Raw genomic sequence first — 16,610 nt, 5'->3', positions numbered from 1 at the left:
CTGTAAATATGTCTCAGTATGTGGTAACATACTAGTACAGACATTAAAAAAATAAAAATATAAACAAAAACACAGGCTTACTTTGCTGTGCTTTAAGCTTTAGCTCAGCTATAGCCGCTTTTCACACATCTCCGGCAGGAAACTTTCCCTCAAAAGTGGAATGTTTTCTTGAAAAATATGTATTAACATTAGATTTTTTTACAAGGCTGAAGCCTGCTTCATATTCTTCAGCTTCTAGTGAAAATTTTCCTGTTCCACTTAAATGGTGCCTGAGACACCACAATGTAACTGCTGCAAAAGTGTAAGGCCTTCTCTTCAGCTCCTGAAGTCCTCACCAGTGAGAGAGCTCGCTTATCTGTATCTACCTAGACACCATGCAAAAACACAATTACTGACTGGACAATTTTTCCATTTTAAGTATTTAACCCTTTTGTTTCCATCCAGAACTTACCAATAAAGCAAGAGTAATACTGCGTACAGTTTATATAAAAGTATAATACGTACAGTTTATATAAACATGATTCTATGGGATAGAAATTAACTTAAAATTACTGATGTATTTTTTCCCCGTCTCTTTCCTTTGCAGTGAGAATGGCCCATTGGAAGATTGGCATAATCGCTACTGTTTGTCTGCTGTTGTTGGCGTTGTCTGTGGTGGTCCTGCTCAAGTACAGGTCTAAGAGAGGTAGAGAGACCTACAGCCCGCCAAGTGTGGCACTAGCACCCCATGCCTGACCTTCCTATCAACAAAAAAAACCCTCTTTCATCCTCTCTCTCTGTCGCAGGTAAACGAGAGACTGCTGCCCAGCTCTCAGTGTGAGTGTGCTTGCTTGTTGGCTTCTTAGACCACATTGGAAGGCGGAGAATGTTACCATTAGCTATTACTAGCCACAGTTATTGGGACCCTAATTTAGCAAGTGGTTTGAGACAACAGTGACGGGTGGTCCTTAGTGTATTAATAGTCTACTTTGCTGTTGTGATGAGTCAAATAGCTGGAGTGCTATCCTAAACAGATACATAGAGTGCAACAGAGTGATTCTAGAGCTGGCTTTACATGATGAACAATAGCGTAAATTGGCACTAGTGAATTGTTTTTTTTAACAGCCAACGTGCGGAACAAAAGTTGTGAAGCAAAAGTAATAAAACAGATAATGAAAATAATTATATATAACAGAGATTCCATCTTTCACGTAGGCCCAACAGCTTGGCAGATAGCTAACAGGCTAACAGCCTTCCCCAAAAAATTTTGGATTTAATTTAGCATATTTTCATACATTTTTATGTAATTTTTATCTAAAAAGACATTTCTGACATGTGACAGATCACCAAGTAGGTGTGAATGGTGTATCATTCCTAAATACATTAAGTAAACAATATATGTTTTAGATCAGCAGGCAAATTTGAGGGGGGCTTAATAAAAAAGGAAGACAAATTAAATAAAAGAGAAGAATATTTAAAAAATAGTGTTTTGTTACCATTTCATGGGTGCTGTGTTAAATGCTGCTTGCTAATGTCTGGTACGATTTGGTTTTGCATGTGTACAAACTGAGAGAAACGAAAAGAAATAAGAGTTTACATGCATAGAGAAATCTGATTACTGAGCTCAAATCCAGCTCTCTTTATGGGATTTCTAGACCTTACTCCAATCTAAGAAACTGGAAAATGCTGTTTAAAACTGCAGAAATCCGATTACGATCAGATTATTAGTGCATGTAAATGCACTCCCTGTTAAAATTAGACAAAAATCTAAGTATTTATTGTGTTTCAGTCAGAATTTTTCTAGTTGTTCTACTTCTAATTGTACTAGAAAAGCCATCACAGATCAGCACAGCTGGTCACCAGGAAATCCAGCATATGTTGCTTTCGGTGCTGGAAAAGCTAGATAACCAGCATTATCAGATAAACAGAACCCAAACAACATAAACCAGCTTAAACCACCTTAGACCAACATGGACCACATGCTTGGAATGCAAAATACAAAAGATGATTCAAATAATGTTGCCTGTTTGCTGGTAATCATCTTATTATCTGGCTTATCTAGTGAGGTTAATAATATGTTAGCTAGGTGAACATGCTATCTGTTTTGCTAGCATTTCTTCTGCTTTGTTAGCTCACTGTATTATGTTTTTTCAGGTTGCTCATTTTCTCCTATCTTGACAAAAAAACTGATTCAAATGCAGGCTAAATGACACAGAGCAGATGACTTATACAACCAGAAGAAAGCGAGCTAAGTTAGCTAATCCTGCTAACTAGTGGAATAATTTAATGTGTTACATTTGACTTTCATTATTTTTAACACCTTCATTCAATTGTCAAGTTCCATGGAAGTTACATTGCAACCGAAATTACATGCAACCTGAGGTTAGGTAGAGAAACATTTCAGCATGCAAAGCCAGCCTACATGTCCAATCACACTTCAAAATTCAAATATCTCGTATGACTGTGGCTAAAAAGTGTCATTATATTTGTAGAAACTGTTCGAGCTCTTGCAAAACAGTCAAAAATTGGGTTTTTCTGAGGGGAAAAAAGCTGGAGGTTTTTTTTGACACTTTGAGCAGTGGAGGAAGGAAGTTCTCTCTCTCGCTTCTGTCCAATTCTGAAACTAATCTTCTCTTCACCATTTCTCAGAAAGCCTGCAAGCCCTAAATCAGATGACACAATAATCTCACCCCCATGACGCTCTCTAGCGCTGCTAAAGGTAGCTCCTTTTGTTCTTTATTTTCCCCTCAGTACCTTCATCATCCCATCCCACCTGTCATTCAACTCAGCACTCTGTAATCTATATTGGTAATACAAACAATCAAGACTTTTAGAAGTTTGATTATGATTGTGGTTCTGGCAAACAGCAGTGGGCTAGAGTTTTAACGCATGCTAACACTTGCTATTGCGCATAGAAGTCTTGCTAGCTAACACAAGCGCACATTTTGGACTGCAGGTTCCATTTTTAATCCAACTCAACAGCTCTTCCATTTCACCACAGCCATTTCAACACTTTCTATCCACATTTTTCCTGATAGAAGAACATTCTCAGTGTCAGAGCACATACACATTCTGAATGCTAGCTACCAGGCCTTTAGTGATGAGAAATGCTAAATGCACCCACTGAGCATTCATACCCACGGTGCATTGTGTGAAGAAGTCGTCAGTGCAGCGAACCATTCAGACGGTTTTAGCGAGGGGACCTTATTTTGCAATGTTATTACGTTCAAGTTGACATTTTGTGGACTTTTGCCATCTGAAAAACACTATATAGACAAAAGTGTTCAAAAACCTACACATTACACCTGCAGAAACCTTTGACATCCCATTCTAAATCCATAGGCATTGATACGGAGTTGGTCCCCCTTTGCAGTTATGACAGCATCCTACAAGATTTTAGAGTGTGTCTGTGGATTTGCAAATTCATCCAGAAGAGCATTTGTAAGGTCAGGCACTGATGTTGGATGAGAGGGTCTGACTCATAATCTCCTTTCTAGTTCATCCCAGCTTGTTAGATGGTGTTGAGGTCAGGGTTCTGTGCGGGCCAGTCAAGTTCCTCCACACCAAACTCACCCAGTCTGTGCCTTTATGGACTTGCTTTGTGCACAGAGCTCAGTCATGCTGGAACAGAAAAGGGTCTTACCCAAACTGGTATTACAAAGTTTAAAGCATACAATTGTCCAAAATGTTGTTGCTAGGCTGAAGCATTAAGATTTACCTTCACTGGATATAAAGGGGTCTAGACCAGCCCCTGACAAACAACCCCATGGCATTATCCGTCCTCCACCAAACTTTACAGTGAGGCAGGTAAGGTTCTCCTGGCATTCGGCAAACTAGTCCATCAGACTGCCTGAGAGAGCAGTCCAGTGGCAGCGTGCTTTACACCACTCTCCCGCTGATGCTCAGCATTGCGCATTTTGATCTTAGCCTTGTATATAGCTGCTCGGCCATGGAAGCCCATTTTATGAAGCTCCTAATGTGCAGTTCTTTTGCTGATGTTGCTTCCGGCGGCAACTTGGAACTCTTTAGTGAGAGATTGAACAGAGAATTGGCACTGTGCTCTTCAGCACTTGGCAGCCCCACTCTGTGAGTTTGCGTGGTCTCCAGCTTTGTGGCTGCGCTCTTGTTGCTCCGAGATGCTTCCATTTCACGGTAATAGCACTTACAGTTGACAGGGGCAGATCTAACAGGACAGAAATTTCACAAACTGACTTTTGAGAGTCAGAGGTGGCGTCCTATGACAGCAGCATGTTTAAAGTCACTAAGCTCAACAGTTTGTCCCATTCTACTGCCAGTGTTTGTCTATCAAGTCTGCTGCAAGACTGTGTGCTTAATTTTATCCAACTGTTAGCAATGGGTGTGGCTGAAACACCTGAACTGAATAATTAGGAGGGGTGTTCTAATACTTTTGTCCAAATAGTGTAGTAATAAAGTGGTTTAAAAGTAACTGTTTTATCTGTGCAAACCTGGCTACTTGTTTGTTGCAATGCGTCAGTGCTAGCCAGTTGGCCAATATGGGCGAGTTACTGTTAACAGCTGGTTTACAACTTTAATCATGTGAGGCTAATAATGGCAACACTTTTACAGAATTAGAGGATGAGACTGAATACTGCCGCCTCAGAGGATAAATGTAAGGCCCAAATGAACTTAAATTACATAGCTGAACAAAAGAGTAGCCTTAACAGTGGTTCCCCTGATGGGGAATATGTGCACATACCCTATATAATAGAATAAATACAACTAAACAAAGTAAAATACAAAAAAACTACTTTGCTAGATGACAGTTTCACACAGTGCATTGTGGGCATGTGTGTTGAGTATCTCCCTTTAGCGATATGCATTTGTATGCATGGATCTGTTGTTTATGTCTAGAAGGTAGACTTGCATGCATTTCGAGCTCAGTCGTGTTGGAGTCGGTCATCAGCCACTGACTGGCATGAGTGGAGCCTCTGTGTGGGTGCAAGCATGTTAGCGTTCTTGCTTTTCTGCGTTTTGCTGTTTTTGAGGTCGATCCCCAACCTCCCCCTCCCCCCAATCTTATTACAGGCGGAGTGGCACACTTCGGCTCCAGGAAGAAGAATCTGACCAATGGAGCTCAAATAATATCGCTGCTGGAACAAGCGACAGTAACTCCTGCACAATTCTGAACGCAGCGTAGAAGCCAGACGGTTCTGGACCAAAAACGGGGGAAATACTTAACGTGAACTGAGCTGAAACTTAATGAACATGATTTGAGGACCTTTAAACATCATCTAAAGAGAAAGTGACAGGAAATCAGTGTTACGGATACAGACGAGGAGGAGCATCTGCACCGCGTTTTGGATTGGCATGTTATCAGTGATGACCTTTTTTATTCCTCATTCCCCCCCCAAGTTTCTACACTCTATTTATTTCCTTTGATGCCTTCTCACTACCAACCTCCCCCTCACTCGTTTTCACAGATCACTTTAAATATTCTTGAAAGAAAATTTGCTGCACACTAATCACTTAAACTGATGGTAAATAAAGCATCACAAAACACCACAAGCTGGAGAGAAAGTGTGGCCTGAAGGGGAGTTCCACTACTATTTCCACACTTCTGCATAATAAGTGCCTGAGATGTAAACACAGTGATTCTGGGTGGTTTGGTGTGAAATGGGTCAGATGTCTTTACAGTGGTGGTGATAGGAACCAGGGGTCGCCATGACTACAACACAAATATAGACATTTTATTTACTGTCCAAAACCACCAGTGAACCCACACGTGTCTTCTGAGTTTTATATGGAACGTTGAAGGGAAAATAGTGGAAAATCTGAAATAATACGTTTTCTTTGGGGGCTAATTTGCCTCAACACGCCCTGCATGTATCACCATGAATGACTTTAGAAATACATTTTGAGCCAAAATCATCATAAAACAATGTCTCAAATGCCAGGCGGCATATTAATTACTGTTTCACACCAAACTACTTTAATCACTGAATTGCACAGAGGACCATCACTGGCACTGCAGATTAGTCTAAGACTAATCCATGTCCAGGAAGCTAGCCTTTAAAGAATGTATTACCATGCTGTCAGACCACCTTCTCCCTTTTCATTCAAGGCACATTTTTTATTTTTATGCAGGTTTTATTTGTTTATGAATTTGCAATTTGCTTGTCCTACCTTTTGCTGTATAAGCTGGGTGAATGTGTGTTTTGTTTTGGTTTGGGCGATTGATTTCACTGTGGAGTTATCACTAAGAACACGTGTGTATATATTTGAGTTGATAATTAGATTGCACTGAAGAAATAAAAACGCTTTATTTTGGAAATTTCGATCTTTAAGAGAATTATTATTGTATTATATTATTATTAGATTTATTTGTACCTATTGGTCTAATCTTATCTATCTATCTATCTATCTATCTATCTATCTATCTATCTATCTATCTATCTATCTATCTATCTAATCTTATCTATCTATCGATCTGTCTAATCTTATCTATCGATCTGTCTAATCTTATCGATCTATATATATATATATTAATTCTTGTTTCTATCACTTTAATCTCATTAAACTCAGGACTTTGTGTGGAACTAATTGTATTGGAAAAATAATGTATTAACTAATCTGCATAGAACAAGACCAATGCTTTAAATGATTTAGATACAGTTTCCCACTTTTAGAACTGAAACATGATCATAATTATCGGCACTCTTCATCTGTTATGCTAAGGGGAAAATCAGGCCTGGCCAGATGCTTACAGTTGAATAGTGAGGCAAAACGTATGTGCCCATACAAGCTACAGTACAAGCAACAGTACACCGTCCCAGCCTGTCTTTGGTTTTTCTATGCAAAAAACTAACCTGCTAATCTTAATTTGTTAAATAAAAGTCTGTTCTAAGTCAACTCAGTTGGAAATGAAAAGGCTGGGATGGCAATAAATTTGACCAAATCACTGAACTGAGACGCAGTTTATTCTAGGCGTAGTGTGAGTAAATGAATGCCACAGGCTGAGGAAATCCACTGATTGCTGCTAAATGTAAGAAATGCAGTTCTACTCCAAACAGTAACTTCCTGTTAGTCTGAATAAGCCACAATAATCACTGCAGTCTCAGAAAGTCAGTGAACTGAGATACAACACATGCTCTGGACCCAAACGCCGGTTGGGTTTTTTTTGGTCTATATTCAGGCTGTGGTGTTGATTCTCTGTCTGATAGAGTAGATTCTAGTAGTTTGGGGCTCTTTAATAAGCTTAATCAAAATGAGGAAAGAAACCACTTCATTAAACAGAGTAAAATAATGGCTTTACAACCTCCCTCTGCTGTGTTTAGAGTTCAGGTTTGACGTGTTGCTGTTTTTTTTGTTTTTATTTTTTTGTTTTACTGTGTTTTCTGCAGTTGGAGTCGTCCGCAGTGTCTGGAGCCAGAGACCACCGGACACAGGTAAAGTCCACCTACAGTGCTGAATCTCCACAGCTCCCCAGGCTGGGTTCAGTTAGAACAACACCAAACCGCCCCCCCACCCCCCGCCCCCTGGAGTTACACACGATTTTTACACACAAATGCACAATTTTTATTTATTTAGTGAGTTAAACGTCTCACAAAATAATAATCCTCAAATTTAAACATAATAGGTGCCATAACTTTTGGCATGCTACAGTGTGTGAGTGTCTATGTGTCTGGGTGTCTGTAGGTGACAGTGGTGATGTCGTGGACATGGAAGAGCCGAATGTGGAATACACGGAGGTGCTGCATCCACAGGCCGACCCCACACGAAGTAAACCGACCTTCACTAATGTAACACGAAGGAAGCACGAACTTAATAACAAACCGCTGGCCATAAAATACTAACACAGTTATTGTGTGATTTTTATCTCTCCCTCACTCGCTTTCTCTCCCTCTCTCTCTGTCTCGTTCTCTCTCTCTTTTTCTCTCTCTCTTTCTCTCCCTCTCTTTCTCTCTCTCTCTCTTTCTCTCCCTCTCTCTCTGTCTCGTTCTCTCTCTCTTTTTCTCCCTCTCTTTCTCTCTCTCTCTCTTTCTCTCTCTCTCTCTTTCTCTCCCTCTCTTTCTCTCTCTCTTTCTCTCTCTTTCTCTCTCTCTCTCTCTTTCTCTCCCTCTCTTTCTCTTACTCCTTCTCTCGCTTTCTCTTTCTCCCTCTCTCGCTTTCTCTCTCTCTCTTGATCTTTTCTGTTCCCTATTACTACCTACTTCCTTTGCTTTTTTTTCCACTCATTCTAATTTTCTTCCATTCTTTCTTTCCTTTTTTTCTTATTGCTCTTTCTCTCATACCTTCTCACTCTTTACTTCTTTCTCTCTTAAATTCTCTCCATTCTCCCTCTTATTCTTTCTTTCTGTTTCTCTTTCTGTCTCTCTCTCAAGTTCGTTTTCCTTATTGCCATGAAAAAATTACATTTGTATTGTTAAAGCTTTGCCACAATCATCTAAATAGTCAAGATAAACATGTCAATTATTATATAATAATAAAACAAACAAACAAAAACTATAATGCACATATAACGGTGAGATGCGTTCATAGTAGTGGTCACTCACTGTCCCAGAGTCTGTGTCTCTCTCTCTCTCTCTCTCTCTCTCTCTCTCTCTCTCTCTCTCTCTCTCTCTCTCTCTGTGTAAACAGGATAGGTGGAGCTGATTACTGCAGTAATGCTCACTCACATTCTAACATCTTAGCTCAACCAGCTTATATAACAGGCGGTTTGTCGGGGTGGTTTTCAGGGTCCTCAGGGAGACGTGTCTGGCTGGCTGTTCTGGAGGTTTAGGGCTGAGCGGAAGATGTTTAGTAATGATTGTATCATGTGGAGATAAAGGGGAATTCCAAGCCAGTCTTGTCTCATATTTGCTTTGATGTTCACACAGTGATCAACTGAGATATCAATGCTAAATGCGCTGGCACCAAAGGGAAGTTTTACAATTTGAGATGTGAACATTAAAGGGTTAATTTTTGTTCTCTCTCTTTTTCTCCTTAGTTCCACTAAAGAAAGGTACAGATACTGTATACAGTGAGCTTCAGACTGCTCCGCAAGGTACGGCCCTCTGCACACACATACAATGACATTACTTCATCCATTGAAAGTAGTGATTCTGCCAAAAATAACTTAACCCCAAAATATAGTTGATCATTGAACATGTTTGGTATCTGAAATCTCTTTCTTAAGATTTGTACTGGAGCAATGAAGACAATTTAGCTGAGAAGAAATGGAAACTTATGTACATCAAATGTACATTAAAGAATTGTTACTGTAACTGCAACTTTGTGAGCAGAAGTAAATGGTATGGTCCATGGTATGTACCATTCTTCACAGGTTGTGAAGAACCTGCGTTGACTTCTAGCAATTCTTTCTTTGAAGCGTTTTTTATTCACTGGTCGTGAAACATGTCTGCGGTCCATGTCCATCAGTTTTTTTCTCTTTCGGCCACAATTCTGATGATAATTTCATTTAGGCTGGGATTTCTGCCACTGCTGGTGACCGCAATTCGATAACTGGAAATTGAGCTATTTCCTTCACTCTGTGGCCTTTAGGGCGCCCAAATGCAATCACTCTTTTTGCCAATCATTAACATCTGCTTTGCAAACCATTTTCCACACATGGAATGGGACATTCACTGCACTGTACCACCTCTTCTCAATCTCAATCCTCATGCAACGCCGTCTGCAGGAGCCTGAAGTTACTACCATCTCAGTCATGCATGCCAATTAATTTTTCTGTCCAGGGAACTTATATAATATATATATTTCAATCAGCATCGTGCTAACTACTGTATAGAAATAAACAAAAGTACAGGCTCTTAGCATGCTGCTAACTGCATGCCTACAGTCATTTGCAAAATTTTGGTTTGGGCGTCCCAGTCGAATTTCACGTTTTGTTGATTTTCTAAGTCAGAGGATCCTCCAGTCCGAGTTTTCAGAGTTCCTCTGTCTTACATTCTACGTAAGTCTAGAGAGGCTATGAGATGTTGCTATAATTTTTTGGATTGTTATCTTGAGATAGCGAGCTAATTATCTTGAAATCACAAGATAACTAACTTTGTAAATCCCTTGTAGCACAAGTGTAAGTGGTTCTCTTGCTACTGGTTAATTTAAAGGCTTTTCTCCAAATCCATCGTGAAAACTAAACACAGTATTGATGTGAAAATAGACCATCTTAGCGTAACATAAACAGCATGTCGATTAACATTTTACTAATATGGACAAACAAACAAACAAATTCCTCATTGGCTGCATGCAACACAAAGGGTATAAGGTGTTCAGAGGGAACTGAGTCTTCAGAGGTTACCTCTTTAACCGTTTACATCAAATTAAAGTCCCCTATAAACTCCGACTGGAACTTATAAAGTCTTGTTTGCTGCCAACTCGAAAGTATTGCTAGTTTTTACTTGAACAAAACTTTTAGCTTAGACTTCAGAATAGCAGTAGCATCACTCGAACTGAAATATTGTACAATAATGAAACTTTAATGAATTCTCAATTATGACACTGCTCTTAGAAAAGGTCAACAAATTATATGAGCAATATAACTGCAACGTTTACACTCCCACCAAGTCACACAAACCTTAATGTGGGATTTCTTTGAATGTAGCAGTTGTTGCAAGTGAAAACTTCAGTTCTCAGTCGCTGTTTACGTGTAAGATTTTTGCCGATTACAGACTCAGGCTGAGGTGTTTATTCTCACTCTGCTCAACAATCTGATGAAAATCTTCGTTTACATGCTTGCTACAAGTAATCCGATGCAGAATTTATTTATTTATTTATTTTTTTTACATTTATGGCATTTGGCTGACGCTCTTATCCAGAGCGACTTACAATTTGGTCATTTTACACAGGGAGGCCAAGGTGGTGTTAGGAGTCTTGCCCAAGGACTCTTATTGGTATAGTGTAGGGTGCTTGCCCTCGTGGGGGATTGAACCCCAGTCTACAGTATAGAAGGCAGAGGTGTTAACCACTACACTATCCCAACCCGCACATGCGTGGAGCAGCGCTGAGAGTGACCATTACCATGACAACGAACATCACATGAGGTCCAGTCAGTGTGAGATGAGCAGCAGTGAGCAGTGCTTGTGTTTTTAATGGCTTTAAACTGACGTCACACTCAGAAAAAACGTCCTTCACGTGCACTTATAAAGGAAGACGTTGTGCTCTGAGACACACAAGCTGGACGTCCGTCCTTCTGATTGGAGTGTATCGGATTCAGGCATTTACACAGATATTATTCTAATATTTAACAGATTATTTGGAGGTTTACCCACCTCGTTCAGTCGGATAGAAATTGTATTCCGAATGGCCTCAATCGGACTGGATTATTCCAGTGGACGTATTTACATGGACGTATTCTATTCAGATTGAGCTATTAGTCGGATTATTAACAGATTATTAAATTAAGTGATACTTACAAACGGGGAAATTCCACCTCTGCATTTAACCCATCCATGAAGTGAAACACCACATACACACTAGTGAATACACACACACTAGGGGGCAGTGAGCACACTTGCCCAGAGCGGTGGGCAGCCCTATCCACGGCGCCCAGGGAGCAGTTGGGGGTTAGGTGTCTTGCTCAAGGACACCTCAGTCATGTGCTGTCAACCCTGGGGATTGAACCGGCAATCTGCCTGTCACAGGGCCAGCTCCCTAACCTCCAGCCCACGTCTGCCCCCAAGGCTGCATGTAAACGTGGCTAATGGAACATTTCTTGGTATTAACCTTTTAACGTGGAATTTCAGGCAAAACATTAAACACCTTAGTCTGCTTCAAGCAGTGTAACAACCGTCTGGACAGGTCTCTCAATGAAGACCATTTTATTTGAGGGGAATTGTTTTTTATGTTCTTCTATTTCGATAAACTTTCTATTCCATCTCACTGTTAGCCAATCCAGTAACTTCAAAAGAATTTTCCGGTTTTCATAACAGTCTTTCAAAATTTCCTATGCTTTGATATGGACCTTGGCAGCGTCACAACTATGGAGAAAATCAACAAACTCCCTGAGCTCAAAGCTGTCCTTGGACCCCATCGTGGTCCATGCTTAGAGCTTGTCTTCGTACGATGTTGCTCTTGTAAATGGGTTTCCATATCTCTCCTCCAAAGTCTCCCATGCAGTAGGATAGGCAGATTCGGTTCTGAGTAGAAAATAGCCATCATGTGTTTTCTTAGCTTGTCCACGTTATCTACACTACCACACATCTACTGAGATATTATATCTTCTTCCAGCTAAGTTTTAGTTTTAGCTTCCTCTTCCTCTCCCTGTATCTTTCGTTTCACCTCTTCTGCTTCTCATTCCAAGTGACGCCTTACTGCTGCCTCTTGATCAGCTATCTTCCTCTTAGCTTCTGCTTGTAGACACTTTATTTCTAATTATTCTCTTTCTTGTTCTTCCAACACTTTCAGAACAGCTTGTCTTGCAGCAGATTCAGCGGCAGCTTCTTGTCATTTCACAGAAGACCTGCTTGAAATCTCTGAGATGCCTTTCATGATAGAAGTGGCAGAACCTGATTTACCAGCGCCTTTTCTCATCTGAAGATAACAACTTTGTTTTTTCATGATAACAAAATAATCAACTTATCTCAACATAGTTTGTCTTGTTATTTCCAGATAGCAAGATATCTAACTCATTATTTCAAGATAACTATGTTGTGAACACAAGATAATTAACTCTTTAATTCAAGATCTAAACACGGTTTTCTCAAGATAACAAGATAAATAACTTATCTCGAGGTAACAACTTTTATTACTTCGAGATAAAAAGATAGTTTACTTGTTCTGTAACAAAGTTGTTATCTTGAGATCAAAAGATAATTAATTCACAAATCTCAAGGTAACAACTTTTTTTATCTCAAGATTACAAAGTAACTAACTTGCTATTTCAAGACAACAACTTTATCTCGAGATAAGATAATTAACTCATTATCTCAAGGTAACATCCTTTCATATCTCAAGATTACAAAGTAACTCTTGTTATTTCAAAACAACAACTTTGTTATCTTGAGATCACAAGATAATTACCTTGTTATCTCAAGATAGCTGTCCAGTTAAGTATGAGTACATTATGGACACTCTGGACTTCCGTGCCATTCAAAGTTATGAAAGTGTTTTCTTTCTCCTGTAAAGTTACCATTTTGTTCCAGCAGTGATATTTAAGTGCCAAACTGAAGGGCCAGACTTCAGACGCCAAACAAGTCTCAGCTGACTGACTACACAGGACTTTAGCTCAGCTTTGAGTTGGTCTTTCTGAATAACTGTTAATGTCTTACACAGGTCCCTCCTGTCTCTGTATACCAATGTGTATATTTATAATAATATTTATTTATTTATTTATTTATTTATGTTGTGGAAATGACAAATAAACCTGAACTTCAGTCCCTGCTGAATGAAACCAAATAGTATTAAAATATTTAGGGGCAGTCGTGGGCTGGAGGTTAGGGATCTGGCCCTGTGACCGGAGGGTTGCCGGTTCGATCCCCAGGGCCGACAGTCCATGACTGAGGTGTCCTTGAGCAAGACACCTAACCCCCAACTGCTCCCCGGGCGGCGTGGATAGGGCTGCCCACTGCTCTGGGCAAGTGTGCTCACTGCCCCCTAGTGTGGGTGTTCACTAGTGTGTATGTGGTGTTTCACTTCACGGATGGGTTAAATGCGAAGGTGGAATTTCCCCAGTTGTGGGATCAAAAAAGTATCACTTAACTTAAAACTTGTTTGCCAGAGTTTTGGCACATTTCAAATGATGGTGTACGTTTTAACCACACTGGCCAGACCTTAGAATAATTCTTTTTTAGAATAATTACTTTTTTTCCTTGAGTAGCTTCTGTGCTTGTTTGTTCAGAATTAAGAGCCCACAGTTTTTGCTGAAACTGAAAGAAGTGTCATTACTGTGTGAGGAGAATAAAAACCACAGCTCCAGCCTCTCTAATTCACAGGCTGTAGTCTTGTCCAGTACTTTATAACTATTGATCTAAAAGTTTTTAACAATATCCTAGGGCTTTGAATGTGCTATGCAAACCTAATGCAGTTACAGCATTGCTTGGAATTCTTTCCCTTAGAGAAGCAGTGTCTCATCCAGTTTTGTGGCATTTCTGATCCTTTTGGCCAGATGCCTTATAGTGCCACAGTGGAAGTCACCTGCCCTCCAACTCATTCTCTTTGGATTAGGGATGCACTTCATTATGCTACCGTTGAACATATTCAATGGACTTTAAAAGTTTCCATTCATTTAATGAAATATGGCAGCTTTTTTTTACCTGTGTGAAAAAAACTTTCTAACTGTACTATCCCTGAGTAAAATGTAATAATTGTTCCAGAACTCTGACCCTGTCCCCTGACATCTAGCTTATGGGCTGTATGATTCCTGCTCAATGCGTGCATTAACAGTATATTCAGTGGTAACTCAACAGTAGTCAATACATAACATAAGCCATAACAATTAATGTAAAAATCTCAGATCTGTAAAATATCACAAGTGGTGAGCATAGGATTCTCCTTTAGCAGCTGTAGCCAGTCAGCAGCCTGTCCATGTTCTTTACCCTTGCACGCACGCACGCACGCACACACACACACACACACACAGACACACACTAACAGCAAGCCATGTAGAAGGAGAACAGAGTGAAGAGACACAGCACCTCCACGCTTTTATTCCCCCTGTATAATATAAATGTGGGGGGGTTTACAGGGTGGAGTCATTTGACTTTCATTTAGAGTGATTTTGTGTGTCTCTTTGTGTTTGTTATTGTGTATTTTCAGTACAAAATGCACCTGATTGTGCACCAAATTCAGAGGCAGAACAGCTCCAACCTACATCCCCAACAAATGCTCCTGACTTCATAAAGCATTTTTAACACAAGCTCCATGTTTAACTTTTTTTAACCAACATACAAAGCCTTTCTTTTTAGTTCCCAGGTTTAAGATTAGGACTAGGTTTAGAAATATCTTATTACATAGGAGTGCTTACATATACAGACTACATACAGGAGAAATTTGAGAAGTGAATATCTGAGTAAGTACATGTCCTGGCAAATGAAATTAAATAGGCTTCATGTTGAACAATACAAGATTTATTTATCAAAATTCGAGCAAAAAATTCAGAGGGATGTAGATTTTATAAGCGATTTCACAGCTTCACAAATGTTCAATATGTGCACCGCCTGTGACACGACACACGTCAAGTCAGTAGTCCAGCTCCTGCCAAACACGCTGTGTATGCGCCATGTCCATTTTCACCATGTCTGCTTTCCAACTGATGCATTTTCATTGAATTATCTCAAAAATGCATGCTGCACACTGTTTGACTGTGTTCAGCATATTCTAACACACAAAATGCCTCTTCATTTCTAGTGAACGCCATTCTTCAATCTGAAAAAAAAACATAGTTAGGTGTTTTTAGTTCATTTAGTTCAAAACTTAGTTCATTTTTACACATTTTGTTAAAATTTGAGATCATTTGAGGGAGAAATGTTATTAGACTATGATATGATCAATCAAATTTTTTAGGACACCCTGTATATTACATGGGAAATAGTATAACCCTACATCCTGATTTGAACATCAAGTGTGTGTGTGTGTGTGTTTGTGTGTGTGTGTGTGTGGGTGTGTGCTCATGAGGGAAAGAGCAGTTCAGAGTTTCCAGACTGGGAACAAAGAAACAGGGCAGTGGCTTCCTTTTCTTTCTGTACAAATACACACACACACACTCACACACACACACACACGGCCTCAGCAGAGCTGTGGAGGAAACTTTATCAGGAATAAGTCAGTCAGTCAGCCCAGAGAAACACCTGGAACTGACTCTGAGAAAATGCTAAAAACACTAATCTCAGCTCAGGAGACGTCTTCAGCAGCTTTATGGCAGACACATCAGTGCCTTTTGACATAATGTGAAAAAGCCTGTTGTCCTTTACATTATAGGTGAAGTTCATGATTACTGGACTGACAGAAACAATGGCCCAAAATGACCTTGGGGAAAAGTCTGCTTCCATTGGCTCACATTAAAGTGAGTTTTTAAAAAGCTTTTTCTTTCTCCTGTAAAGTTGCCATTTCAGAGATCGGAGGTTTTGTTCTGACAGCAGCGATATATAACGAGTTGAATGCTGTATATATTTATATATCTATTTTCAACAATTTTGGATGTAACACGTTTTTGAAAAGAAAAACAGCTGGTTTGTAGAAAACATTCTTCTAATTTGTTGTTAGTAACATCTGCAGCACTTGGGGGCACTGTTCTCCTCCTACACTGTTTATGTTGACTACAAAAAAATGAAATATTAAATCCTGTAGTGTTAAGTTGTACATATTTTACCTAGAAAAACTTACTTAAGGTGCACATGTGGACCTTAAAAGCCCTGTTGTACCTTTGAGGGAACAAAAAATGTACTTGCACAGAACCTTTATTGCTAATAGTGTATTTATTCTAATAGTCATGGTTTAGGGCCAGTTGAAGAGCTTCTTTAACACTTCTTTTTTATGTTTGCTGTGTTTGTCAGGTTTTGGTGGAGTTTACTGAAGTAAACCTCTTGGAGTTGGTGGACGAAGATCTTCTCCACTCCTCCTCTCTGTTCCTCGTGCAGCACTGCTGGTGATCCTGCTTATTTTTGTTCCTTTTGTGATTTGGTACTAAAAGTATGTGTTCACATTTTTTGGCCTTAATAAAAATAAGACAACATTTTGAA

At 39.6% G+C, this 16,610-nt stretch overlaps 1 protein-coding gene across 8 annotated transcripts in view; it reads left to right on the top strand.

The window, feature by feature from the left end:
- si:dkey-237i9.8 (platelet endothelial cell adhesion molecule) overlaps positions 1–16,610 on the top strand; it is a 33,312-nt gene extending 16,702 nt beyond the window's left edge. Inside the window, exons 9-14 of one of the 8 annotated variants that reach the window (XM_017693052.2) lie at positions 587–685; positions 7,341–7,385; positions 7,636–7,719; positions 8,927–8,983; positions 15,850–15,934; positions 16,425–16,610. In XM_017693052.2, the coding sequence (XP_017548541.2) occupies positions 587–685; positions 7,341–7,385; positions 7,636–7,719; positions 8,927–8,983; positions 15,850–15,896 (332 nt within the window). In that variant the 3' untranslated portion in view covers positions 15,897–15,934; positions 16,425–16,610. Of the gene's footprint in view, positions 1–586; positions 817–2,730; positions 5,701–7,340; positions 7,386–7,635; positions 7,720–8,926; positions 8,984–15,849; positions 15,935–16,424 lie in introns of those variants that run through there. The other 7 variants (XR_005130006.1, XR_001857646.2, XM_037536502.1 and 4 more) reach the window with 7 other exon arrangements.

This window comes from Pygocentrus nattereri, chromosome 30 (genome assembly GCF_015220715.1).
Source record: "Pygocentrus nattereri isolate fPygNat1 chromosome 30, fPygNat1.pri, whole genome shotgun sequence".
In the NCBI taxonomy this organism is placed as follows: domain Eukaryota; kingdom Metazoa; phylum Chordata; class Actinopteri; order Characiformes; family Serrasalmidae; genus Pygocentrus; species Pygocentrus nattereri.
Note: the sequence above shows the minus strand (reverse complement) of the source record. Positions and strands in the feature narration are given on the sequence as shown.